This window comes from Kogia breviceps, chromosome 12 (assembly GCF_026419965.1).
Source record: "Kogia breviceps isolate mKogBre1 chromosome 12, mKogBre1 haplotype 1, whole genome shotgun sequence".
In the NCBI taxonomy this organism is placed as follows: domain Eukaryota; kingdom Metazoa; phylum Chordata; class Mammalia; order Artiodactyla; family Physeteridae; genus Kogia; species Kogia breviceps.
Window position 1 is genome coordinate 3,105,216 of NC_081321.1, and position 25,390 is coordinate 3,130,605.

Below are 25,390 nucleotides of genomic sequence, written 5' to 3' on the forward strand. Positions count from 1 at the left end.
TCCCCTAAATCCTCTGAGCCTCAGTTTCTTCATCTTAGAATGGGGAGCCTACGAATCCTGCCAGCCTCATGGGGGTGCTGAGATGTTCAGAACCAAAAGTGAGACAGCGTTCTTTACCTTCCGGGGGGCTGTCTCGTGAGTGCCCCATGAGCGTAAGGGGTCCCCGAGAAGCCGAGTGGACGGGCCTGGCCCCAGACCTCATCGCGCAGGATGCCGGGCGCACCACCTGGGCCCTTCGGGCCTGACGCCGTGGTGATGCTACCGACCGGGCGAGTGACGTCATGTGCAAACCCAGCTGTGGGCGGGAAGGACCTCCCTCAGCAATTAGCTTGCTTGTTACTCAGGACAGATTTGGGTCCACCAATCTGATTATTAAATAAAGGGCCCACTTATTTTTCCCTTTTAAAAAATAATTCATGGGGGCTCCCGTGGTGGCGCAGTGGTCGAGAGTCCGCCTGCCGATGCAGGGGACGCGGGTTCGTGCCCCGGTCCGGGAGGATCCCACGTGCCGCGGAGCGGCTGGGCCCGTGAGCCGTGGCCACTGCGCCTGCGCGTCCGGAGCCTGTGCTCCGCAACGTGAGAGGCCCGCGTACCGCAAAGAAAAAAAAAAAAAAAATTCATCATAAAGATACAGAATTTCTAATCAGAGTCCCCGAGTTGACATAAACCAACCTTTTGTCTCCAGTAATGCTACCCATCCTGAATAATACTTGCTGCTCATCTGTATGTGTGGTCTTCCTTTGGACCCACTAGGCTTTCTGACATACAGTATGTTGTCTTATTGGTTTTGAAGACCTTTGGGATGGGGGACCGCTGGCTAATACAAGTAGTAACCAAGTATTATTACTATTATTATTATAAGCAGGTCATACTGCTGATTTGTTCAGAGCCTCTGCAGGGTGAACCCATTTTGGGGGGGGGGGTCTTTGGACCGTAGAGGGCGATAGTTGGTATTCGCATCCTGACACGTAAAACGTTCGGGAGCCGTGGGTGCCCGTGGTACAGTAGAGATCCACAGGCCAGGGCTGGGACGGGGGCCACAGGGGGCTGTCCCATGGCACCGTCCATGTGACCAAGGCTGACCGCTGCCCAACAGATATTCGTGCACCATCTCCCAAGGGCCAGCTGAGGCCCCAGCACCCCCTGGTGTGGAGGTGAGCAAGACCTGGGTGGTCCCTGTGTCCCTGAGGATGGTAACGGGAGAGCCATGGTCTGGCAGGTGGCCTCCAAAGTCTCTTTAAACCCTAATGCGGCCGGCAGGGCAAGCGTTGTGCCCCTCTGACAGATGAGGAAAGTGATCAGAGCCACCGAGTGACTTAACTCAAGTCACAGGACCGGTTCACGGCCCTGCAGGAACGGGAGCCTAGGCCCCGGGGCCGAGTCCAGGGTCTGGCTTCCCTGTCGCCAGCTGGGCCCGCCTCTCCCGACCTGCCGCGGTGCCCACTCTGAGGCCGCCCTCCATGTCTCCCCAGGATCAGGGAGCTAAGGACAAGGCCCTGCAGAGCATGGCTTCCATGTCGTCCGCCCAGATCATCTCTGCCACAGCCTTCCACAGTAAAATGGCCCTCACCCGGGGCCCAGGCTACCCGGCGGTCTCAGGGGTAAGTGGGGCTGCCTGGAGTCGGAGGCCGGCCTGCCCCGTCCTTCTCACTCCTCCCCCTTCCAAGGCACTGGCCACACCAAGGTCCTCACCTGAGTCCTGTTGGGCCAGGAGAGCGGGGGAAGGAGAGACCAAGGGCCGAGGGGCCGTGCGGTTGCCAGGACTGCCCTCCTGGAGGCCTTGGCAGTGACAGGGGTGCGGCCGCCCCGTCAGACGGCCACACAGGGGCTCTGCAGAGTTGGCCCCGTTTACAGGAGAGGAGGTGAGGCCCGGCTTCGGGGCAGCACCGGCGTGTTCTGAGGAGCCCCTCTACCCCGCCCCCAGCTCAGCCTCGTCACCCCCCAGCCCTCAGGGGCTCCTTCCAGGGAAAGGGCTGACGTCCAGGAACGAAGTCCTCTCGAATTTTAAACTGAGAATGGGTCTCTTGGCCGTGGCCAGGTGGGTCCCGCTCTAAGAATAGTCCAGAGAGGCCCCTCCTCCCCCGGGCTGAGTCCTCCCAGGGTGTTGCAGGCTGTGAGGGCTGACGCACCGCCCCAGGCCCCGTGTCCGGGGAGCTTCTCGTCCAGCATCTTTCCGAGTGTGTCCAGAGGCCGCTAGTCCAGCAGGGCGTTGAATGGACAGGACGACGGGACAAACGAGTGCACACGTGACTCAGGGGCCCTCGAGTCTCAATAGGGTGCTTGACTCCAGATCTCCTGAGAGTCCTGTGTGCCACTGTCACCAGGCATCTGTCCCCGAGGAAGGGGACTAGTGCCGTGTTTGCAAGCCTGGGGCTTCTCCCGGGAGCCCCTTATCGGCGGGCGTTCCAGAGGCTGGAGGTCCTTGGCAGCCGTGCTGCGTGGCTCTAGGCAGGCACCCTTCCCAGGCCCCAGGCCCCGGCCCGGCCCCGCCCTCCAGCTGAGCCCCGCCCTCCAGCTGAGCCCCGCCCAGTCTCTGTCTCGACGCCACCGGCCGCGCACACTGGGCTCTGCTGACTGTGTGCTTTTGTCTCCTCAGTTTTGGCAAGGAGCTTTGCCGGGCCACGCCGGAACGTCCCACGAGTGAGTATGGCCGCCGTGCTGCCCCGTTGCTCCCTGGGCTGCACTTGAGCCCGTGAACTCGTGTCGCTGACCCGGGCCGCAGGGTGGGAGAGCCGCGGTCTGGGCTCAGCCTTTCTGGACGGCCCTGTGCTTACAGATGAGGCTCTCCTGCTCTCGGGCACCCTGGGGCGGCGTTTGCTGAAGCCCCGGTCTATCCAGGGCGTAGCAGAACCCGAGCTCGGGACCCCGAGGGGAGGAGGCTAGGAACCAGCCCTCTGGCTGGCCTGGGGGGAGGCAGGAGGGGTGGGTTTTCCCAACAGACCTGCTGCTTCTGTGGGTCGACCAGAATCCCGAGGGAGCGGGAGGCCAGGGCCACTGACCACCCGGCCTCTGCCTCACTGAGGACAGCGTTGGAGCCTGGCCGAGGCTCTAGGGCTGCCACCTGCCCCCAGGCCCACGCGTCCTCTCTCGTCCCCCACAGTGTGAAACCTTTCTCCCAGCAAACCTACGCTGTGCAGCCATCACTGCCTCTGCCAGGTGGGTCAGCGGGCTCTGCCTCCCTCGTGCATCACACCCCTGGGGCTCCTGCTCCGGGTCCCAGGCCCCGACTGCCGGGCGCCTCTGGCAGCCCCCGTACATGCTGCCTTGGCACACGTGCTCACACCGTGCGCCCCATCGCCCAGCCCCACCTCGACCCTCTTCCGGGAGCCGAGCCCCCTGCGCCCCGGGGCTGCCCCTCCTCCCCAAGCCCCTCCCCAGCGAGGCTCCAGGCCGGCAAGGGTGCACACAGCTCAAGGGGCAGTGCCTGTGCCCCGGGGTGGCCACTCCGCCTGCATGTGCGCCCCGTCCTGCTCGGCTCCTGGGATGGCTCCCCTCTGTGACACTGTAATCCTCTCCTTCAAGATGGGGGTCCAGCAGAGCATGGCTTTCCAGCCCGGAGCCCCTGGTTAGCAGAGGGAAGGCTCCTGGCGTGCGGCAGACGGAGGTCCAGCCGGGCAGCACGGAGCTCCCGGCTGCCCCGCGCACGTGACGCGCTCTGTCCCCGCCTCTTTCTCAGGAAGGTCCCTCCGCCTTCCGCGCCTCCTCTCGCCCTCACCCTCCTTTCCTGGCTTGGGAATGGCTCCTGCCTGCACGGGGACCTGGCCTTTCCTGCCCTGAGAGCGGGCCCTGCCACCCTCCTGGGTTCCTGATGGCTGCTTGGGGGCCGCCCACCCCCTCTAGTCTGTGCTCTCCCCTCACGGCTCCCCCACCCCGTCTGCAGTCTCATCCCCACTCTTACCCCCTGTAACTCGCCTGTCATCTTTTTTTTTTTTTTTAAATTTATTTGACTGCGTCGGGTCTTAGTTGTGGCGCGCGGGCTTCGTTGCCCCGCGGCGTGTGGGATCTTAGTTCCCCAACCAGGGATCGAACCCGCGTCCCCTGTACTGGAAGGTGGATTATTTACCACTGGATGGCCAGGGAAGTCCCTTCGTCATCTTTTTAAAGCATCAATCTCACCGTGCTGCTTCCAGCTTAGAATCCGTTAGTGGCTCCCCGGTGCCTTCAGGACACAGTCTAAGCTTCATTGTCACGCTGAGTGCCCTGGACAGCGTCCGGGGCTGGTGTCTTCTGTGTGCCGGGCCGCATCCGGTGTGCACACGCTGCGCTTGAGCCAGTGAACGAGTGATTCGGCTCCACCCGTGAAACACCGGCACGGTCCATCCCCCACCCCGCCGCCCCTTGTCTCTTTCCTCCCCTGGCTTCTGGCGTACCTGCCTCACCCCCCTCTCGTCCCATCTGCCACCAGGCCCCGGGGTCTTGCTCCCTCCACGTCCCTCCTGTGTCCCCTTCACTTCACTCCACTGCCCTCTTCATTTTCCCTCTTGGCAAAAACCCACAAGGCCTGCGCTCCTGGTCCACCTCGCCCCAGCCCAGTCCCCCCCGCCGCCCCACGCGGAACAGGATCTTCAGAAATGCACAGCTGGTCGCTCCTCGGCCCTGCCTAAGATCCTCCCATAGCCCTCCTGAGCTCAGGCTGAAACCCGTACCCCTTACCTAGCAGCCAGGGCCCGTCTCTTCAGCCTCGTTTCCAGCCCAGGCACAGACCCGCCCTCCCCGTCACGCCTGCCAGACGGAGCCTCCGAGCTCACGGCGCGTCTCCCGGCCCCGTGCCCTCTGCCTGGAGCCGCCTTCCCCTGTCTGCACCTGCTGCCTCCCACTCTTACCCCGTAACCTTTTCCAGCATCACCTTCGGGTGGCCTTTTCTGACGATCTTCAAGGTGGGCTAGGAGCCCCCCTCCCCCACTGTGCTGAGCGCCTTCCTTGTCCGTTTTCCTCACCTTCATTGCTTCACGTACTCGCCAGCCAGCAGCCAGTGCCTATTCTGGGCCGGGCACTGTCCCAGGGGCTGGACAGCAGACACTCATGTCATGGTAATAGTTGGTCCGGTCGTCTCCCTGGCTGGACCAGAAGTTCCTCCAGGGCAGGAACCAAGCGGAGGCTGCCCTGGAAACCCTGGGTCCAGCAGGCATCCCACCCCCCAACCCCAGCCAGCATCCCGTCTCCCTTGAATGCAGTTCCGTGCAGGGGCCCGAGGGGACTGAGGTGTTCCAGGCTGAGCTCCCCGCCAGGGCTGCCCCTGGACCGCTGGCCAGGGCTCTGTCTGCGCACCCTCCCGCTGGGAGACCCCGTTAAGGCAGACAGCAGGTCCCCCAGCCAGCATGGGTCCCGCCGGAGGGGCTGGGGGCCTGGCAGAGGGTGCGGCAGGCAGGCCCTGTGGACCAGCTCCCATGTGCCGTCCACTGTGTGCAGGGTTCGAGTCTCCCGCCGGAGCCACCCCATCCGCGCCCCCGGCACCCTCCGCGCCCCCGGCACCCCCGTGGCAGGGCCGCAGCGTGGCCAGCCCCAAGCTCTGGATGTTGGAGTTCTCTGCCTTCCTGGAGCGGCAGCAAGACCCCGAAACGGTAGGTCCTGGCCTCCATCGGGCCCCTCTCCCGCCCGGTCCTCATTCCTGGGGCGGCCGCCCCGTGCTTCCCCCGGCTCTCTTCCTCCTGCTCTGGCTTTCCCGCCCTGCTCTCTGCCCCGCTCCACCTCGGGCCGAACTCAGGGTCCTTGCTCCTTTCCACCCCCTTATCCTTCCATCCCCTCCCTCCCCGCTTCCTTCGCACCGGACCTTCCCTCTGCCCCGGGCTCTCGTTCGGCTCCCTCCCCTACGCCCTTGCACCTTGCTGTGCCCCATCCCGTACCCCCCCCCCCCCCGCCCCCCGCGAGGCTCTGCCCCTTCCCTGCTCCGCCATGCCTCACCTGTCCGTCCGCTCGAAGCACTGGTCCCAGCCCCCGCCCGCAGGCTGCTCTGCCCTTTCCCCGTGGCCCCGTGTCCTCAGGAACGCCATCAGGAGGGGCAGCCCGCCCCCATCCCGCCCCCCTGGGTGGCCGGCATCACCTGCGAAGTTCAGAGGAGCACCTGGCCAGGTGGACAGGATGCCAGCGTCAGGGGACTTCACTGACCATTTGACTTTGAGATTTTCAAGCTTATGGTTTAGATGAGGAACCTAGCATGGACCGCGAAAGAAGCGGCTCTTCTTCAGTCGCAGCGAGGGACCACAGCCGCCGCCAGGGCGGGGAGCACCCCCCGTATGGGCCGCTGGTTTTCCGTCACAGACGAGATCACGGGGGTCCAGAGATAGAAAAGGAGCCGCCTAAGGATGTTAGCGACAGAGTCAAGACTCGGTACAAATAGCGACCAGAAAGTACCGAGAGCACCTGCTGGGGGTCACCCTGCCCCGGCTGCTGGACACCTGTCGACTCTGCTTTACGCTCAGCCCTTCTACCGGCTCCGTTTTACCAGAGGGGAAACTGAGGCCCCCGCCGTGGCGTCCCTGGCCGGGCTCCGAGCCCCGGTCTGTCTGTCTGTCTGCCCCGCTGCCCCCATGGCCCCTCAGACCAGTTCTTCTCTGTCCACAGTACAATAAGCACCTGTTCGTGCACATCGGCCAGTCGAGCCCCAGCTACAGCGACCCCTACCTCGAAGCCGTGGACATCCGCCAGATTTACGACAAGTTCCCGGAGAGGAAGGGTGGCCTCAAGGAGCTCTTTGAACGGGGACCCTCCAACGCCTTTTTCCTCGTGAAATTCTGGGTAAGCCTTGGACGAGCTCCTCCTTCCCACCCCAGCACGTCGATGACCCGCAGGGAGAAAGGAGGAGGGCTGGGCCTTGGCGGCGGGGGAACCTGGCACACGCAGAACGAGTGAAGGGCCAGCGCCGAGCGGCCCCCTCTGGTGCCGGAAGCTCGGACCGGATGGGGCCATTGGTGCCGCAGAGGGAGGCCCCCTCCTGATGGCGGGGGATGGTCACGCCCGGGCAGAAGTGCGGCCTCAAGGGGTCTGTGGTGCCAGAGAGGACCTGCGGGAGACCTGAGGGGTAGTCACCCAAGGCTTTCAATGCCCAGGTTTCCAGGCCCGCAGCGGGGCAGCCGTTGGGCTGCATGGGGCTTGGAGAAGTGGACGGTAGGCTTCGGTTGGGTCATCCCCAAAGAAACACCGAGCTTCTCCACGAGCTCAGCCCGTAGCTGGGCCTCCGCCGCCCTCCCTAGCTCACCCCTGCATGGGTGCTGTGTGGGTAGAGCCTCCTTCTTTCGAAACCTCCTCCAAGACCAGGAGGTATGGGACCTGTTCCAGGGGCCCAGCACCCACAGAAAAGGGATGCCAGGAAGAGGGACAGGGCAGGAGAAGCCAGCGGGAGGAAGTGAAGGAAATCCTGGCTGGTGACCAGAGCCTCCGAATCGTCTCAGAGCCCGGAAGCTGGGCCTTTATTTGGTCTCGGGCCACTTTGATAACCTGAAAGCTGTGCTTTTCCTAGAAGTGGGCATATTCACACGAAAGTGTACATGCAGTTCCAGGTGGCTTACTGGTCCCTGGCTAGGAGCTCTTAGCCCAGCCCTCATCCCCAACCAAATCTGTGGGGCTGGCTGTCCACAGAAAAGGCAGGAACGGAGACCCAGGGCCCGGATCCTGAAGAGGCTCAGTGTTTGTCCTTGTGGGACAGCTTGCTCTGCGAGCCGAGCCCTGGGCCTTCAGGGACGGGCGGAGTTAAGCAGAATAGGGGAAGGGCCTCCGGGGAGGCTAGTCATGGGTAAACGTGTAGGAGAGGGAACCTCGGAAAGTAAAACGGGGGAGGTGAGTCAGATCCTGGAAGGTCCTGATCCTGCAAAGGTCTGGATTTGATTCTATGCTGGGATGAAAAATAGGCAATAGTTTCTTTTACTTTATCTTATTTTTAAATCAGTGCATGTCCATAGTTATTAATACCAAGAGGCTTATAAATGAAAACGGTCAGGTTCTCGTACACCTCCTCGCAACCCCAAGCCCAGTCCCGAGAGGCAATCACTGTAAAATGTCACTGTTTATTCTGGGTTTTATCTCCTTAGTTCTAAATATCTGCTTATATTGCTACACTTTGATATCACGACTATGTATTGTGTATATACGGTAGAAAGACATTGGCTATATTTGTACCACTTTCCCCCTCATCGTCCCAGTAAGTTCTATCATTCAGTCAAAGCAATACAGTGTTTAGATTTTGGGACAACATAGATTGACCACCAGAGTGTGTAATGATTACATTTCATTTCTTGTGCAACTTTTTGTTTTTTCCTAAAAATAAAAGGCTCTTTTGCTTGCACATTTCTAAAAAACCTATTATTAAAAAAATTTTACAAATTGTTCTATCATAACCAACATATAAAATTTTAAAAATTGTTTTTCACCCAGTGCTCAAGCCTATCAGATAATTTATCCTTTGTCCCTTTCTCCTTCTGGATGCCTCTGTTCTGCTCCAGTGTGAACTGGTTTTCCTCCAGGCCTGCTCAACAGCTGTGCTGGGACCTCTGTTAACTGTTCCTCTATTTTGAATCTACAGTTTCCTAGATCTCATATTTCTCTCTTTTTTGGTGTTCCCCCCTCATTTTGCTGGAATACATTCTCTAGTACCTTCCTAAGAAAAGGTGCATGGTAGATAAAGGTTCTAAGTCTACCTGTTTGAAATGTCATTTATTTTCAGTACTTGATTCATAGTTTGGGTACAGAATCTCCATCGTAAATGATTTTCCCTAGAAGTGATTTTCAAGAATCATTTTTTTGGTTGCTCCAATGTCTTATAAGAGTAGTCTGATAGTATTCTAATTCTCTGTTCTTTGTTGTGTAACTCGGTTTTCTTTAGCCTCTAGGAGTTTTGCATTTCCTCTCTGTTCCTTACGTTAAATTTCACATTGATGAGCTTTGGGATCCATGGCTCACGGGCCTAGCCGCTCCGCGGCATGTGGGATCTTCCTGGACCGGGGCACGTACCCATGTCCCCTGCATCGGCAGGCGGACTCTCAACCACTGTGCCACCAGGGAAGCCCTTTATTCCTATTTTTGAGCCAGGTACTTGGCAGGCAGTGAGATGAGAGTCTCTCAATTCGGTAAATTTACTTATATTATTTCTTTTTCTTTGTTTTCTCTGTGTTCTTTTCCAGGAACCCCTGTTAGTCTGATGTTGGATATCCTGGACCTATCCTCTCTGATTTTTACCATTTATTTATTTTCCAATTCATTTTCTTAGAGACTTTCTTAACTTTATCTTCTAATTAAGAGTGAATCTGAGTGAATATTACATAAAACCCAAAGTAACATTGGCATGAATGAATAGTTCTTCTTTCATGTAAAGTAAGTCTGGAGATAGAATGTCCAGGTCTGGTCCAGCAGCTCCGTGAAATTACCAGAGACCCTACTCTTCTCTATCTGCCATCCTCAGTGTGTGGCTTCTGTCCTCAAGGTCAAGGCTGCTGGGGTTCCAGCCATCACATCCATTTTTCAGGCATCAGGAAAGGGGAAAGCCAACTTAGTTCCCATTAAGGAGCCTTCCTGAAGGCCCACACAACTCTTAATTAGTTGTCTGTTTGCAGGTAGCTGCAAAGGAGCCAGGGAAATGTACTCTCTTAGTTAAGTAAATTGCCATTCTGAATAAAATCAGGGTTCTATTACTACAGAAAATGAACAACTCTTCAATTGTTGATGTGTTGTAGTTTAATTGATGGCATTTTTTTCTTAATTGTTTGTAAAATCTTGGTGCATTGTACATTTAGTGGTGAAATAGATTAATGGACTATGGTGGCATTCTCTGCCCACCCCCACCCCACCCCTTGTATCGAATGTTTAATTTTGACTGTGATGTTTTTATTTTTTTTATTTTTTATTTTTTTTGTGGTATGCGGGTCTCTCACTGTTGTGGCCTCTCCCGTAGCGGAGCACAGGCGCCGGACGCACCGGCTCAGCGGCCATGGCTCACGGGCCCAGCCGCTCCACGGCATGTGGGATCTTCCCGGACCAGGGCACGAACCCGTGTCCCCTGCATCGGCAGGCGGATTCTCAACCACTGCGCCACCAGGGAAGCCCCTTATTTTTTTAATTTTTTAATTTTTTTTTTTTTTTTGCGGTACACAGGCCTCTCACTGCTGTGGCCTCTCCTGTTGTGGAGCGCAGGCTCCGGACGCGCAGGCTCAGTGGCCATGGCTCACGGGCCCAGCCACTCCGCGTCACGTGGGATCCTCCCAGACTGGGGCACGAACCCGTGTCCCCTGCATCAGCAGGTGGATTCTCAACCACTGCGCCGCCAGGGAAGCCTGAAGTTTTTAATTTTTAAGAGCTCCTTCTTCTTTGATTGCATCCTGATCTTGTTTCATGGCTATTTTTAAAGTTTTCTTCTGCTCCCTTTGTTTCCTTTTAGTCCTTTTTTCTGTCTGTTTGGGTCTTTGTCTTTCAAGCTGGAGGATTTTCTCAAATGTCTATAATTCTTGGCCAGATTTTTTGGTCCTTATTTTTTTGACAGCTTTATTGCCATATAATTCACTTACCATATAATTCACCTACTTAAAGTGTACAATTCAGCATTTTTAGTATATTCACATAGTTGTGCAACCAGTTAATTTTAAAACATTTTCATCACCCCCAAAATAAACCCCAAACCCATTAGCTATCACCTCCACCCCCCAGCCTTAGGCAACCACTAGTCTACTTTCTGTCTTTATAGCATTTTTAGATAGTTCACGTAAATGGAATCTTACAATATATAGTCTTTTGTGACTGGTTTCTTTCACTTAATGTTAAGTTTTTAAGGTTTAGCCATATTATAACACATATCAGGACTTCATTCCTTTTTATGGTTGAGTAATATCCCATTGTCTGGATAGACCACATTTTGTTTATCCATTCATCCATCAGTGGTGGGCATTTGGGTTGTTTCCACCTTTGGGCCATTGTGAATAATGCTGCTATGAACTTAATATATGTCTTTGTGTGGACATAGCTTTTCATTTCTCTTGGGTAGATACTTAGGCATGGAATTGCTGGATCATATGCACTATTTATTTATTTTTGGCTGTGTTGGGTCTTCGTTGCTGTGTGGGCTTTCTCTAGTTGCGGCGAGCGGGGGCTACTCTTTGTGGTGCATGGGCTTCTCATTACGGTGGCTTCTCTTGTTGCGGAGCATAGGCTCTAAGCACACGGGCTTCAGTAGTTGTGGCTTGTGGGCTCTAGAGCGCAGGCTCAGTAGCTGTGGCGCACGGGCTTAATTGCTCCATGGCATGTGGGATCTTCCCGGACCAGGGTTTGAACCCGTGTCCCCTGCATTGGCAGGCATATTCTTAACCACTGAGCCACCAGGGAAGTCCCCTCTTTTTACTGTTTTTTTTTGTGGTACGTGAGCCTTTCGCTGTTGCGGCCTCTCCTGTTGCGGAGCACAGGCTCCGGACGCACAGGCTCAGCGGCCATGGCTCACGGGCCCAGCCGCTCCGCGGCATGTGGGATCCTCCCGGATTGGGACACAAACCCGTCCGTATCCCCTGCATCGGCAGGCAGACTCTCAACCACTGTGCCACCAGGGAAGCCCTCTTTTTACATTCTTGACAGTGTCCTTTGAAGCACAACCTTTTCCATTTTGATGAAGTCCAGTGTATCCTTCCTTTTGTTGTTTGGGCCATTTGTCCATGTCCAGTGACTGGGAACTCTGGACAAGGTGTGGGCCTTGTTACCTGCTGGGCTTCTCTTTCAGGTGATCGGGGTTGGGGAACCAGCTGCTTTATTGAGGACAGTAGTAAATGTCAGCATATTTACTGGACCTTTTCCTGTCCTGAAGTGGTTCAGTTTCTCCAAAGAAGACTCCTACTGTCCTCCGTCCCACCGCCCCCCCGGCAGGGACAAACGAACATTCTAGCAGTGGGGCGGGGAGAGAGCTAGGGGAGCTGACTGTTTCTTAGGCAGCGTTCACCTCATGCCCTGGCTCCCACCCCCTCTTCTGACATGCCTGGTGTCCCTGAGACCTGACGCCCTCCTGTTTAATTTCTTCCCCTGATGTGTGGAGAGCGGGGGCCCGGAGGCCTGACCACCCAGCGTACAGCCTTTCAGCCGGTTCCTTGTGTCATGTCCTGTGCCTCCCTGGCCATCACTGTCCTGGCCCCTCTCGTCCCGAGGGTGGTGCTGACTTCTCACCCGTCACCCCTCTGAGGGCACTTTCAGGCTGTAACTCTTCTTGCATCCTTTTCCCCGCAGAAGCCATCCTAGTTCACGTCAACTGTCAGTCCCCTGGAATTTGTTGAATTCTCCTGTCCGTTTGGTCTTCTCTCCCTTTTCTTTGTGTGTGTGGTGCAGCACATTAAAAAAGGTCTTTGGGCTTCCCTGGTGGCGCAGTGGTTGAGAGTCCGCCTGCCGATGCAGGGGACACGGGTTCGTGCCCCGGTCCGGGAGGATCCCACGTGCAGCGGAGCGGCTGGGCCCGTGAGCCGTGGCCGCTGAGCCTGCGCGTCCGGAGCCTGTGCTCCGCAATGGGAGAGGCCACAACAGTGAGAGGCCCGCGTACCGCAAAAAAAAAAAAAAAAAAAAAAGGTCTTTGCCCTCATCCTGTTGGCTCTCTGGACGGGGAAATGTGAACTTGTACGGTCAGGCTCCCATTTTAACCAGAGGTCCACGAGGGCCACCGCTAATGGATCGGTAGCCGTTGTTTGGAGTGCTGGGTTGAGGAAGATCTGGAGGGAGCCCTTCCTGGATTGACTGGTAATGTCTGCCATGGGTGCAGCAGGAGAGGGTAGTGTGCATTTCCTACATGTTTACCATCCCTTTGTTTAGGTAATGGGGAGTCCTTGAAGGTTGTTGAATGGGGCAGGGCCAGAGCTGTGCTCGGTTAAATGCGTTAGCCATCCAGACTGACAGCTGCGATACAGGCCGAGAAAGAGACCTCAGCCTCCTTAGGGCCTCAGCGGAGAGGCTGGCTTTAGAGTCTGATGTACGAGGCAGGATGCCAGGCTCCTTTTTCTCAGGAAGGGCTTAAACCATCTCATTTCCCTTTTTCTTCTCCCTCTTCTCCCTTCCAGCCCTGAACATGGGAGTTGGAACCAAGTGACTTGGTTGTCAGCAGCCAACTAGCACTGGCGCCAGCCATCCGGCCAGCGGTGGCACCTCCCACCTCCTGCTGTGTGTCCAGGGAGGTTCCTGGCCTTTCCTTAGGGGAGCCTACGCCCTCTGTCTCCCGCTCCTTCCCCCACCCCCCAGGCCTGTCCAGGCTCAGCCTTGACTCGGAAGAGCGCCCTTGGCTCGGCTACCCCGAGGGTTCAATTTAAGGTGACCCCCGGCCAGGGAGGCCTGGCTGGCAGGAGGCGTATGGGAACACCACCCTGGTTGTGGCAGATAGCGCACCGGGGGCCCTTTTCACCAGCGTCTGCCTTCTTTCGGTTGGTGACAGTATTCTGTATTCTTCGAGCCACCATCCAAATGAGAGCCATCCTAGGCCCCCATATCGCAGGTGGGGAGACTGAGGCACGGAGTAAGCAAGGGTCTGGCTCTGAGACCCCCAGGCTGGGCAAGCCTTGCTCCTGTAGTCCTTCTTGTGACGCAGACGCCGAGGTAGGTCAAGGCGGTCGGCGGAAGGTGGCCGCAGGCACTGTGCATAACCTGACTTGTACTAGCGTGTTTCATCCTGGCCACACCTCTGCAGGGAGGTGCAGCTGACGGCCTCGTTCCGTACAGGGGGAGGTGGGGCACCGAGCGGTGAAAGAACGTGCCGCCGGGCAGCCCAGTTCGTAGTGACAGAACCAGGGTCAGCGCCAGCCAGCCCAGCTCTGGGAGTGTGCTCGGAACCATCACCCCAGACCATCCTGCCTCGCTGGCTGGCTGGGGTCCCCCGCGCGGTCCCACGCTCCCCCTGTTCCTGGTGGAGAAGGCTCTGGATAGCCTAAAAAAGGGCCCCCAGCCCCCGAGGAAGGGCAACTAGTGGGGGCAGGGAGAGAGCAGTCTCAGCTGTGCGTTCAGTGTCGAGCGGGGCACTTGGGGTTCTTGGCCCTTCTAGAGCCCAGGCTTCCCTTCCAGGAGACGGGCAGGGGTGTCCTGCCCAGAGATCAGAGCTGGCAGGTGGGGAGGAGGACCAGAGGACCCTTCTCCCACCTGGCTCGCGGCCCTGGTCCTCTCCTTCCTCCGGCCTCTGGGGAGGCTGGAGGTGGGGGTGAGGGGAGGAGAGAAGGTGGAGACGGTGGTGCTGGGCAGGTTCCACGCCGGGCCGCTATGCTCCGTCCACAGGCTGAGCGCACAGCCCGTGCCGCGCGGACCCGACGGGAGCTTGCGTTCCGAGTGGGAGAATCAGCAGGTCTCGCCTGCTCTGTGTGGGAGGGAGTGGGCTGCCAGGGAGCCCTCCCAGCATGTCAGGAGAGCAAGGCAGGCGGCAGAGGGCCCAGCTGGAGAGCTGTGTCCCGAGGGAGTCTCGGCTCCTCTGGGCCCTGTTTCTCGACCTGAGAAGTCAGCACTTCGTTCCGGAGGGCCTGCGAGGGGCTTGCGTCCGAGGACCCTGATGAGTGGGCTCAGCCGGGGGTGGGCACGTGGGCGGCCAGGGCACCTTGGCCGTCATCCGGTCCCTCTCCTCCTGTGTGTGGGGAAGGTAGAGGCGCCAGGGAAGGACAGACCTGGGATGTGGGAGAGGAAGGTCTCCTGCGTGCTAACCACGGGACTTGGGGTCCTCCCAGGCAGCCCCGGCGCCCCAGCCGTCTGGAACCCTCTTCTCCTGCGCCCTGGCCTGTAGCTGGTGTGAGACTGACCACACGATTAGGAAGGGATGCTGCCGGGAGAGGCCAGTGTCGCCACACACACCCCCCGCGCCCCGCCCCAAAGCCTGGCGGTTTGCTCGTCCGGCCCCAGGCCCCGGGCACGGAGTGGGTCAGAGCCCGCTTGGAGTGGGAGGAGGACTTTGATGTCCCAACTCAGCCTCCTGTCCCCCTCCTGCCGATGGTACCGTTCTCTTTGGTGGGGATGGGTAGTAAGCGGTCGGCTCGTGGCCCGCCGGGACTCATCGGTTCCAGCTGGCGGTGGCATTGGGGGCAGGTTGGGCGTCAGGCTGTGCTCTGTGGGTGTGAGATGCAGGGGCTGAGAAGCTCCCAACTCCCCCAGGACATGTGAGACCAGCAGAGGCCGCCTCTGTCCTTGGGTAGCGGGAGAGGGGACTCTTGCACACCGATGGCCGGGAACTAACTCCAGTCTGCAGATTGAAAATGCCGGGCAGAGCTGGGCCGAGGCCGGGCTGGGAGGACAGTACCCCAGACCTTCCTCCGTCGAAGGGCCCTGACAGTTCTCCCAGGCACATAGCAGCCCATAACAATGAATCTGAGCCCCTTGGCCCCCAGGCCCGGCTGTCCCGGCTCATCTGTCAGCCACCCGATCCGCTGCACCTGTTCCAGGCCCAGCCTGTGAGCTGCTACTGCACCGTAGCTATGAATAGGGTGGAGGGCAGGGGGCCGGGGGGACACTCTCAGGGTAGCGTGGGGGGCAGCTTTGCTCTCGGGCTGAGAAAGTAGAGACGCTGAGCGTGTGCGGGGAGGTGCTCAGATGGGGGGGTACGCAGTGGGGCTGCAGGAGGTGGTGAGTCGTAATTAGGACGGCACTGAGGATGGTGAGGTGCTGTGGATCGTGCGCTTTTCACTGGCCGGGTTCCCCGGGACCAAGCAGTGGGACCATAGGGTAGGTTCTGGGGCAGATGCTGGACCGCCAGCGTCTGAGAGAGATGAGGCGTCTGAGACTTTGATCTCTGCCCCATCTCCTTTCTCTCTCTCTCTCTCTCTCTCTCTCTCAAGCACCAGCTCACCTGTTCTACCTGCTCCCCAACAAGTCACACACTCCTTGAGAGCAGAGACAACACCGTAGCTTCTTTGGGCCCCCCCGTCTTGGCCATGCTGGGCCAGGCAGGATAAACGGGCAACGGAGTGCCTGCAAAGACCAGGCGAGTGGGAGGTGAGGCCAGAAGCCCCTGGAGCGTCTATGGGCCGGGGCGGGGCTCCGAGGACTGACAGGGGTGCAGGAGGTGGAGGTCCCCCTTGTGAGCACAGGACCGCTCCTCACCCAGAGCCGCTGAGAGGGGAGCGGTTCAACAGCCACGTGCCACTCTGTGGAAGGCACACCGCGAGCCGGGCCTGAGCCCTGGGAGAGCTTGGTTCCCGCCTCGAGTGTGCTTTACCATCTGGAAGGGGCAAGGCCAGGCCCTGCCAGCACAGGGTGGTGACGGGCACGTCCCATCCCCGCGGGGTGCTGGGCAGCTGCTACCTTGTGCGCTGGGGAGACCCTGGAGGGCATGCCAGCCCTGCCCAAGCCCGGAGCACAGTGCACGGGTCACATTTCTTCATTAACAGTTAGGTGATTGTTTTCTTATCTATCAGGAGGAACAGAATCCCTGATGTCACGGATACGACTGCTTAGAATAAGAATGAGTTGAGGGCTTCCCCGGTGGCGCAGTGGTTGAGAGTCCGCCTGCCGATGCAGGGGACGCGGGTTCGTGCCCCGGTCCGGGAGGATCCCACGTGCCGCGGAGCGGCTGGGCCCGTGAGCCGTGGCCGCTGAGCCTGCGCGTCCGGAGCCTGTGCTCCGCGGTGGGAGAGGCCACGGCAGTGGGAGGCCCGCGTACCGCAAAAAAAAAAAAAAAAAAAAGAATGAGTTGATTTAAAAGAAACCGTCAGGGGTGGAGTGGGGCGTGTGGTGAGTGGTACTTGAATAGCATCAGTCAGGAGGAGGATGGCGGTGGGAGACGTCAGTTCACGTCCTGGCCTCGCCCCCTCGTCCGGCTCCCTGCCCTCCCCAGGAGCCGGGCTCCCTGCCGGCTCTTTGCCAGGCACGGTGGTCCACGTTCCTGCCCTGCGCTTCTGTATCTCAAGCACACACAAACTGTCCCCCAGGCCTTTTTGAGGAAGTCGGACAAACTGGGTGTCCGAGGAGGAGCACGTGACTTCGTAGAGAGGACAGGAGACAGAGAGCTGGTGCTGGTCCCAGGGGCCAGGTTTAACTGCACAGCCCATCACAGCGGCAGTTAATTCCCGGCCCACCGAAGGCCTGGCCCACCTCCACAGGCCCCTGGGCACCCCCTGCCCTGCTCCACGCCCACCACAGATGGGGGAGACTGCTGCTTATTTCGGAGTTTGGTTTTCTCTTTTTTTTGGCCACGCCGTGTGGCTTGCGGGATCTTTGTTCCCCGACCAGGGATTGAGCCCAGGCCCCCTGCAGTGGAAGCGCCGAGTCCTAACCACTGGACCGCCAGGGAGTTCCCTGTAATTCATTTTTTTCTTTCTTCCTAATGGCCCCATGAAAGCCCTTGCTGGGCACACTGAAATGTGTGCCATCTAGGTCACCATGGAAACAGCCTTTATTTTCATCATAAAAGTAACACATCCTCATTCTGCTTTATGACCTGCTTTTTTCTTTCTTTCCGCTCAACACCATGCCGTAGTCAGTTCACAATAGGAAAAACAGGTCCCTCTCGACACAGTGTGTGGCTGTATAATATTTCTACTGTGCCTAAGACAGTTGCCCCCTGCCAGTCTAGAGAGCGTTCTTGCTCTTGGAAGACTTCTTTCCTCAAAGGATGAGAAAAGGAAGGACTTCAATGGCCAGGGGCAGAAGAGCCCGGGGCCCGGCTCCGCATCGTGCTGGAAACTTCCCAGAGTTCTGGGGCTCCCTGTAACTTTGTGCAGAAGAGTCCTTGGCGTCAGAATCCTTATTGCGGTCAGGAGCTCCCCTGCGTTTGTGGGGCTGCACTCTGGGTCCCGCTGGGCAGTGATTTGGGACAAGTTGTGCGGATGGGAGGAGAGGCTTCCCCCTAAGCATAAGCCTTTTGTGATCTGTTTGCACACTGCTTCTGAGTCTGAAGCTGTTCTGTTAGCACCCTGACTCAAATGGGGTGATTTGCTGTGGAGCCCCGGTTCCGGGGTGGGGATCCCTCAGTGGTTGGGGGCTTCGCCGAGGCACCGAACAGCCTCCCCCAGCGTCTCTCGGCTGGGTGGGAGGAGCAGCAGAGTTGGAGCCTGAGTTCCCAGGGCCCGTGACTCACCAACTCCGCGGCCTTGGCCAAGGCCCGCGGTCTGGGAGCCTGAGACCAAACTGAGGCCCCCGTCCTGCCTTGTCCCCCTCGCAGGGAGTGGGTGTGAAGTCATGAGTCTTATTACCCACCTTTCCTGGGGGGGCAACTTCAAATCGCCGCAACATACAGCAGGAGGTGCCCTGGACCCTGCCTTCAGGCACGAAGCTGACCAGAGGCCCGGGGGCTCCCACGCCAGGCTGGGGAAGGGGTTCCCTTTGGCAAAGGGGCTCGGTGAGAGGGTGCTAACCGGACTTGTGTTGGGCACAGAGCTCTCAGAGCAATTGCAGAGGAGCCCAGCGGAAGGAGGGCCGTGTCGGGGAGATCGGTCCGGAGGCAGAACAGAGATGCAGAAGGTCAAAGGTGGCCGGGCTCGCGGTGCCCCAGAGATGGCGAGAGGCCAGCCCCCAGAGCCATCGCTGAAGGGACACCGGCAGGGCCCTAATGCTCTAAAGACCGATTTGGGGCCCCGCCTGGGCTGTTGGGACCCGGCGGGCAGCAGGTCCGGGAGCTGACGCAGGCCCAGGATCTTGCCATCGTTTGGGGCACGCGAGCTGACTTTACAGCAGGCCCGCGTGCGGCTGGACGGGGGCGCTTTCTGAGGTCCTGTGTCCATGTTTCTTCTGAGCCCCCTGATGGCGTCCTGGCCCTGGGGCCTGGGCTGTGGCCCCAGAGGCCTCCTCGGTGCCGCCCCCAACAGGGCCCCTCTGAGTTACCGCCCCTCCCGGGTCTCCCCTTGTCCCCCTGCAGGCAGACCTCAACACCAACCTCGAGGGCGAGGGCGGCTCCTTCTACGGGGTGTCCAGCCAGTACGAGAGTCCCGAGAACATGACCATCGCCTGCTCCACCAAGGTCTGCTCCTTCGGCAAGCAGGTGGTGGAGAAGGTGGAGGTGAGTACGTGCCGCCGCTCGCCTGCCTGGGCGCCAGACCGTCGCGCCCCTGCGGCCCGGGCTTCTCGCCTCTGTGCCCAGATATGTCCGGATGAATGCAGCCTGACCCTCGCCGTGCCTCATCATCGACGGCCCACCTCACATCCAACCCATGCAGAGCCCCTGCCCCCCCCATCCCAGTGGGTGTCACCTGTGGCCCCAGGTCGCGGGGAGCCGTTCCAGCACCCCAGAGCTGAGCCGCCCTACAGCCCTTCACCCACGACCCCTCGGGTGGGGCCCGGGCGGCAGCGGTCTCTGAGAAGCTCTTCAAGTTAGTTATTTCCGGTGAAATTTTAATTCCGGGATCGTTGTGGATGCACGTGCCGTGGTGATCCCTTCCCCAGTTCCCCCGATGGCAGCGTCTCCCACACCTGGAGTGGACCGTTAGCAAAACCTGGCTGTTGACACCCAAGTAGCCCACCAACCTGTGTCAGGTTCCATCCGTTTACACGCACTCATTGGTGTGCGTGCCTGTGTGTGTGCCAAGATGTGTAGCTACACACACGTGACGGTTCCGTGGCCACAGGGCCCCTGTGGCCCACCCCCCCCAGGTGCGGCCGGGATTGAGCTGTCCTTCCGTCCCCGTCTCCACGTCTTTAAGCTCCTTCCTCCGATACCCGGCGTCTGGGTCACAGGGGGCGGGGGGTGCTCTGTCTCGAGGGCTCCCTGGGCTCTGCCCGTCCTCGCCACTTAAGGCCGAGCGGGTTGTGGAGCTGGCCGGGCTGGCCGTGGGCAGCGGCCTCCTAAGCCCCACCGTCCCCGGGCCCTGCAGACCGAGTACGCACGCTACGAGAACGGCCACTACTCCTACCGTATCCACCGCTCGCCGCTCTGCGAGTACATGATCAACTTCATCCACAAGCTGAAGCACCTGCCCGAGAAGTACATGATGAACAGCGTGCTGGAGAACTTCTCCGTCCTGCAGGTGTGTGCGCGCCGGGGTGCGCGCAGGGGTGGGGGGTGAGAGTGGCGGCGGGCAGAGAGGACCTGGGCCCCGACCCCCTCCTCCCCTCCCCCCTGCAGGTGGTCACCAACAGAGACACGCAGGAGACGCTGCTGTGCGTCGCGTACGTCTTCGAGGTGTCGGCCAGTGAGCACGGGGCTCAGCACCACATCTACCGGCTGGTGAAGGAATAAGAGGCCGGGGAGCAGGGAGGGGGGCAGGACATCGTGTGCGCAGGGACGTGGGGAGGGGACCCGCGGGGCAGCCCCCCCCAGAGCACCAACAGAGTTGAGGTCATGGCTCTTCTACCCAGGAACAAACTGCCTGAACCTGCAGTGCCCAAGCCCAATAAACCCAAGATCTGTGCATCTTCAGAGGCCCCATCTGGCTGTGTGAGCCTCGGGAGGGGCTGAAGCCGCGGGGGGCTTGGCTGGGAAAAGGCCCCGAAGCGGCCCTGGGCTGCGGTCCCAAAGCCAAGGCCCCAGTGGGCTCAGCCAGGAACGTCCAGGTGCTGAAGCTCAAGATGGGACAGCCCCTGCGCTGCACTGGAGCCGCTGCTGCCCCGCTGCCAGCCACGCTGGGAGGCCTGAGGGCGGGCGTGGGCACCTCGGCCACCTGGGAGTGATGGAGGCATCTGCCCTGGCCACCTCTGCTGCTGCTGCCCCAGGACAGCCGACAGGGAGGCCCGGCCCAGTCCCGGGGGGTGGGTTTCAGGTGTGGAGGTGACTGAACTCTCGGGAGGCTGGAAGTGGACGCGGTCAGAGCTCTTTAGGTAGTTTTCATCCGTCTCCGTGGCCATGCTGGCTGCCGACGCGGGGGGGCGAGGGGGGGCGGTCCCAGGTCAGGGGAGCCCGAGACGGTGAGCGTGGGAGTGCAGTGGTGCAGCCAGCTTTTGAGTGTGGGCAGTGAGGCCGGAGTCACGCGGCCTCCTCCGCGGTGGTGAAGTCCAAGACAGTTGGTCAGAGGTCTGCTTTGGACCCGTAGTTTCTGAGACCACGCAGTCTGGATGGTCTGTGAGTCTCACCGCAAGCCCCTCCCATCCAAGAAGCCTGCTGGGTGCCGCCTTGGAGCAGCCCAGGCCGTCCACGCCCTCCCTACGTCCACTCCCTACCCGAAGGTCAGGTTCTGTGCCCCCCACCCCCCTGCGCCTGGAGGGGACCCGCAGAGGGATTTCCCTGGTCTGTTTCTCCTGGGAACTGGCCTCAGTCCTGCCCGAGCTGTCTCAGCGTGAGTGTCCTTCCTCCCTGTAAAGGGGGATGGGCTTAGTGAGGAAGAAAGATCTCGCTGGTAAAGGGCCTGGTGCTAGAAGCACTAAATACCGTAAACATGATTACCATCCCCTTCTCCCTGCCCTCGGGGCGCTCGGGGCCTGGCTCTTTGCTGCCATCTAGCGGCCATTTGGCATCACCATATCTAGTGGGGAACCACAATTCCAGGAGCCTGGAGCCGAAGGGGAACAAGATTCAACCTGCAGGTGTTGTGTGTGCCCAGCACTCGGGGAGATGTATGAGGATAAGAAGCGAGTAAGATGACGTTGAGGAGGTGTGACAGAGCGGTTAGGAGCAAGGGCTCTGGAGTCAGGCTGCTAGGATTGGAATCCTGGTGCTCAGCTACAGACTAGCTGTGTGGCCTTGGGGCAAGCTACCTAATTTCATTGTGCCTCAGTTTCCCCATCTGTAAAATGGGTATAACAACAGTACCTACCTCGTGTATGCAGAGTGCCTAGCACGGTGCCAAGCACACAAGCATGTTAGATACATATGCGTTATTATTCATAGCATCTGACTCCTTGCCATGTGAGAAGTCAGCCTGGGAAACTCTTAAGTGGGGTGAGCGGTCCTCAGAGCACCTGGAGTTCAGTGGTGGGAGGGGGCAGGGCGTGGAAGGTTTGGGGAAGAGGGGGAAATTGAGAGGGGCTGCCCCTTGAAAGAGGGGCAGTGTCTAGATAAGCCACCTGTGGACGGCTGCTGGGCTCCATGCTAAGTTGTGTGACCCTCCTGTGTGCGGGGACCTGGCTCTCCCTTATGGATGATGTGATGCGGAGGGGGCCTTGGGGTCCCTGAGAAGCACTCACACATCCTCCTCTGGTTAGTGGCTGGTAAGGCTCTCCCTCCCTCCCCGGGGCTGTCAGCCCCTGTTTCCGGGGCTGTCAGAATAAGGTGAGCTTGCGACGCCCGCCCTCCCAGCACGACTGAACCTTCCAGCAAGGGCCTGAGAAGCGTGTGTGAGCAGCCTCTGGGCCCTGGGACGGATGCACAAACTAGGCCCCTCGTTTTGCATTGTGGGTGAGGGCTGCCAGTGCAGCTGTCGGGGCCACGTGCTGGCTGTGACTCTTCCCTTCTCTTTAGGAACTGACCTCAGTAGCCTAAGGGACAGTAACCTACTTAGAGCTGGAAAGTCCAAACGGGTCAGCCGCGGAGAACACAGATGCAGGCGCCCCTCCCCGCGGCGTCGTGCAGACCGTGACCCTCGGGGCCCGCAAATGGGAGACCCGACCTGACCCCGCCTCTCCTGCAGCCTCATCTGACACCCCCCGCGCCCCTCCCAGCCTTTTGGCCCTGGCACCGCGTGTCCCCCGGCTAGCAGGCCCTGGAGAACTGTCACTCATTCTTCAAGAGCCAGCGTGGAGCCACGTCTCCTCCCGCAGAAGGGCCGGTCGCTCCTGTCCTGGCGTGGCGAGAGCGCTCCATTCACAACCCGTCAGCGCACCTGCCACGTGTCCCTGCACACAGGGCCTGTGTCACCTCTTCCATGCTCACCTGGGGGTGCTGTGCTCTCCCCGTTTTAAAGATGAGGAAAGTGGGGTCTGGAGAGGCCGGCTAACTTGCTTGGAGTCTGAATGCATCTATTCCGTCACTTAACACGCGCTTATTTAACTTCCGCTTCGTGCCAGGCACGGGACGTACTGACGGCCGAGACAGACGGGGTCCCCGGGAGCTTGCGTTTTATTGAGGAGGGAAGACAAAGTGAGCGGGTGAAGGACGTGCAGACTGACGGGTGCCGACAGGAGGAGAGGGCGCCGAGGCCAGGGCCTGGGGGGCAGGCGTGACGCGTGTCCCGGGGACAGCGAGGAAAGCCACATCAGGAGCCCGGAGATGCAGGCCCAGGTCCGGCCCAGGCCCTGCCCCCGCGCTCGGGAAGGGCTTTGGCTTTTTCTCCGTGTGATGGGAGGTCCTGGAAGTATTTTAAGCAAGGGAGTAAGACTGTGGGGTCTGATGTTTTGGGAAACAGCACTGGGTGGCCGTGGACCACAGAGCAGTGCGTGTCCTTGTTTCCGAGTCAGTCTCGCCCCCTGGACTCAGCATCTGGGTGGGGAGACTGTAGCTGCCCTGCTCTGTCACTTTCTGTAATCTGAACCCACGTCTGGAACACAGCAGGTGCCTGATGAACGTTTGAAGGGTGCCCGTGTGCAAGGTGTGTGACCCGTGCCTTTTGGGCCTGGGAGGGGGGCGGGAGTGGGTGTCCCCGAGCCTGCAGGATAGGACTCTGCTGACACCATCAGGAGTCAGCAGGCGGGGGCGTGGAAACAGCATGGGTGCCTGACCCGTGGAGTCCGATGTCCCAGCAGACAGTGACCCAGTGACCACCAACGACCTTCCATAGGGTAGGGTGGCCTCCTGGATGCGGCAGGGGTTTGGGAGGCGTGTGTGACGCGGCCCTGCCCTTTTGGGACTGGAGCCGGGCGTGAGAAGTGCGGGGCTGTGTGTGCGAGCTTGGGGCACCTGCTCCCCGGCGCGCCCACGGGGCTCGGAGGGCAGTGGGCGCTGGAGCGGGGGGCGGGTGTCCCTTGTTAGCAGGCGTGGCGACAGCAGGGAGCCCCACAGGGACGGGGCCACCAGCGCACACCTGGGCTACAGCTGCCTGGAGGAGGGACTCGAGCTGGAGTGGGGGCGGGCTTGGTTTTCCCGGTCATCCCAGAGGTCACCGCGTTTGACCCCTCTGACGTTACTGCCGTGTAGGTCAAGGTAGGAAACGAGAAGGTAGCTCTGGATAAGTTGTTCTTGAGAACGGAAGCCCCGGAGCCAGGCCGTGTCAGGGCTGAGTCTTGTGACCTTGGGCGAGTGACTTACCCTCCGGGAACCTTCGTAACGTGTGAAATGGGAATAAAGTGGGCTGCGTGTGGGGGAGGAAGAAGGTGACCGCACCTGTGAGGGGGCAGGTCCACACCTGTGAGGGGGCGGGCCCACACCTGGCGCGGGACGCAGCGAGGCGGCCAGTCGGGCGGAGAGGACCGTCCCACCCCGGCCACGGACGCTCACGTGTTCACACAGAACTCACACACGCTGCATACACACACACACACCCCTATGCACTATATGCACCTACACACACTCTTGCACTCACCACATACCTACTCTCTGTATACACACCCATACATACACACATGCACCACATACCTACACAGCGTATACACATGCACTCACATTCATACACTCATCGCGTACACATAGGCGTATACCACACGCCTACACACACATACACTCACCACGTAGACACACACACACACTCTCGTCGTTAGAGAGACAAACGCTCTGCTCCGATGGCCCTTAGAAGGCAGAGAGGAGGCCTCGGGGCTCCTGGTCGGGCAGACTTTCCTCCTCACTTTGAGGTCAGAAACAGGGGAGCAGGTGTTCTTCACTGAGGAAATAACTCTCGAAAGGGAGGGCCAACCCGCTCTGAATAAGAAACTGTCCAGAATCTGGTTTCTGTGCTACTTCCTGAGACAGGACGGGTGTAGCGGGCGCGCCCCTTTGTGGAAGGCTGGAGCCCAGCGGGAGAAAAGCGTGTCTTTGAGCTCATGGATGTCTGATATTCCACTTTAAGGTTTTTGTATTTTGCTATGTAAACCCCCTTTGTCTCCAAATCTTCAGTAAAGTCTGCTCCACACACAAAGGCCTTTGTGTGAGTGATTTCTTTGTATGGAAATGAAGGAGATAGAGCACAAAACAGCAGCCGCCACAGAGCCATCCAATCTGGACCAGGCCCGGGCGAGCAGCAACTCAGAGCCGCCCACCACCTGCCGCCCCGCCCCGCCGCCCCGAGAGAACAAGAGAAGGGGCTGCACTCGGGGTGACGTTCCAGCCAGTCCGAGCCCTTGGGAGGATGTGCCTCGGCGGCCATCCGAGCCAGTCAATCGCCTCCCACATCCTGCGAGGCTCCGCGTTCTGTGAGCGCCGCGGTTTCGGTCGCAGAGTGTTAGGTGCTTAGTAAGCAGCAACTGGCTCAAACCCCCTGGATTTGAAGAGCCACCAAAGCAGGAGGTCCAGGCCGCACCTGGCAGGACGTGGTCCCTACTTCGGCCTCCTAGGAACTTGATTTTAGCCCTTGGCCCGGGAGTGAGTGGGCCCACGGCACTGGCTAGCCAGAATCAGCACCGCAAGTTGCAGCGGACTGACGGACCCAGACCCACTTTACCAGTTCACCTGAGCGGCTCTGCTCCCGGGACCCGGGACCCGGGACACGTGTGCCAGCCCCTGCCCTCCTCCCGGAGGCCCTTCCTCTCCAGGAAG

The 25,390-nt window shown here is 59.5% G+C and overlaps 1 protein-coding gene across 11 annotated transcripts in view; it reads left to right on the plus strand.

Moving 5' to 3' along the window:
* TEAD4 (TEA domain transcription factor 4) overlaps positions 1-24,773 on the plus strand; it is a 69,545-nt gene extending 44,772 nt beyond the window's left edge. For 8 of the 11 annotated variants that reach the window (XM_067008534.1, XM_067008533.1, XM_059081400.2 and 5 more), the window contains 8 exons: positions 1,473-1,601; positions 2,597-2,640; positions 3,101-3,156; positions 5,410-5,561; positions 6,562-6,735; positions 18,758-18,898; positions 19,710-19,862; positions 19,961-24,773. In XM_067008534.1, the coding sequence (XP_066864635.1) occupies positions 1,473-1,601; positions 2,597-2,640; positions 3,101-3,156; positions 5,410-5,561; positions 6,562-6,735; positions 18,758-18,898; positions 19,710-19,862; positions 19,961-20,074 (963 nt within the window). In that variant the 3' untranslated portion in view covers positions 20,075-24,773. The remainder of the gene's footprint in view (positions 1-1,472; positions 1,602-2,596; positions 2,641-3,100; positions 3,157-5,409; positions 5,562-6,561; positions 6,736-18,757; positions 18,899-19,709; positions 19,863-19,960) is intronic. The other 3 variants (XM_067008537.1, XM_067008530.1, XM_067008531.1) reach the window with 2 other exon arrangements.
* The last annotated feature ends 617 nt before the right edge of the window (positions 24,774-25,390 follow it).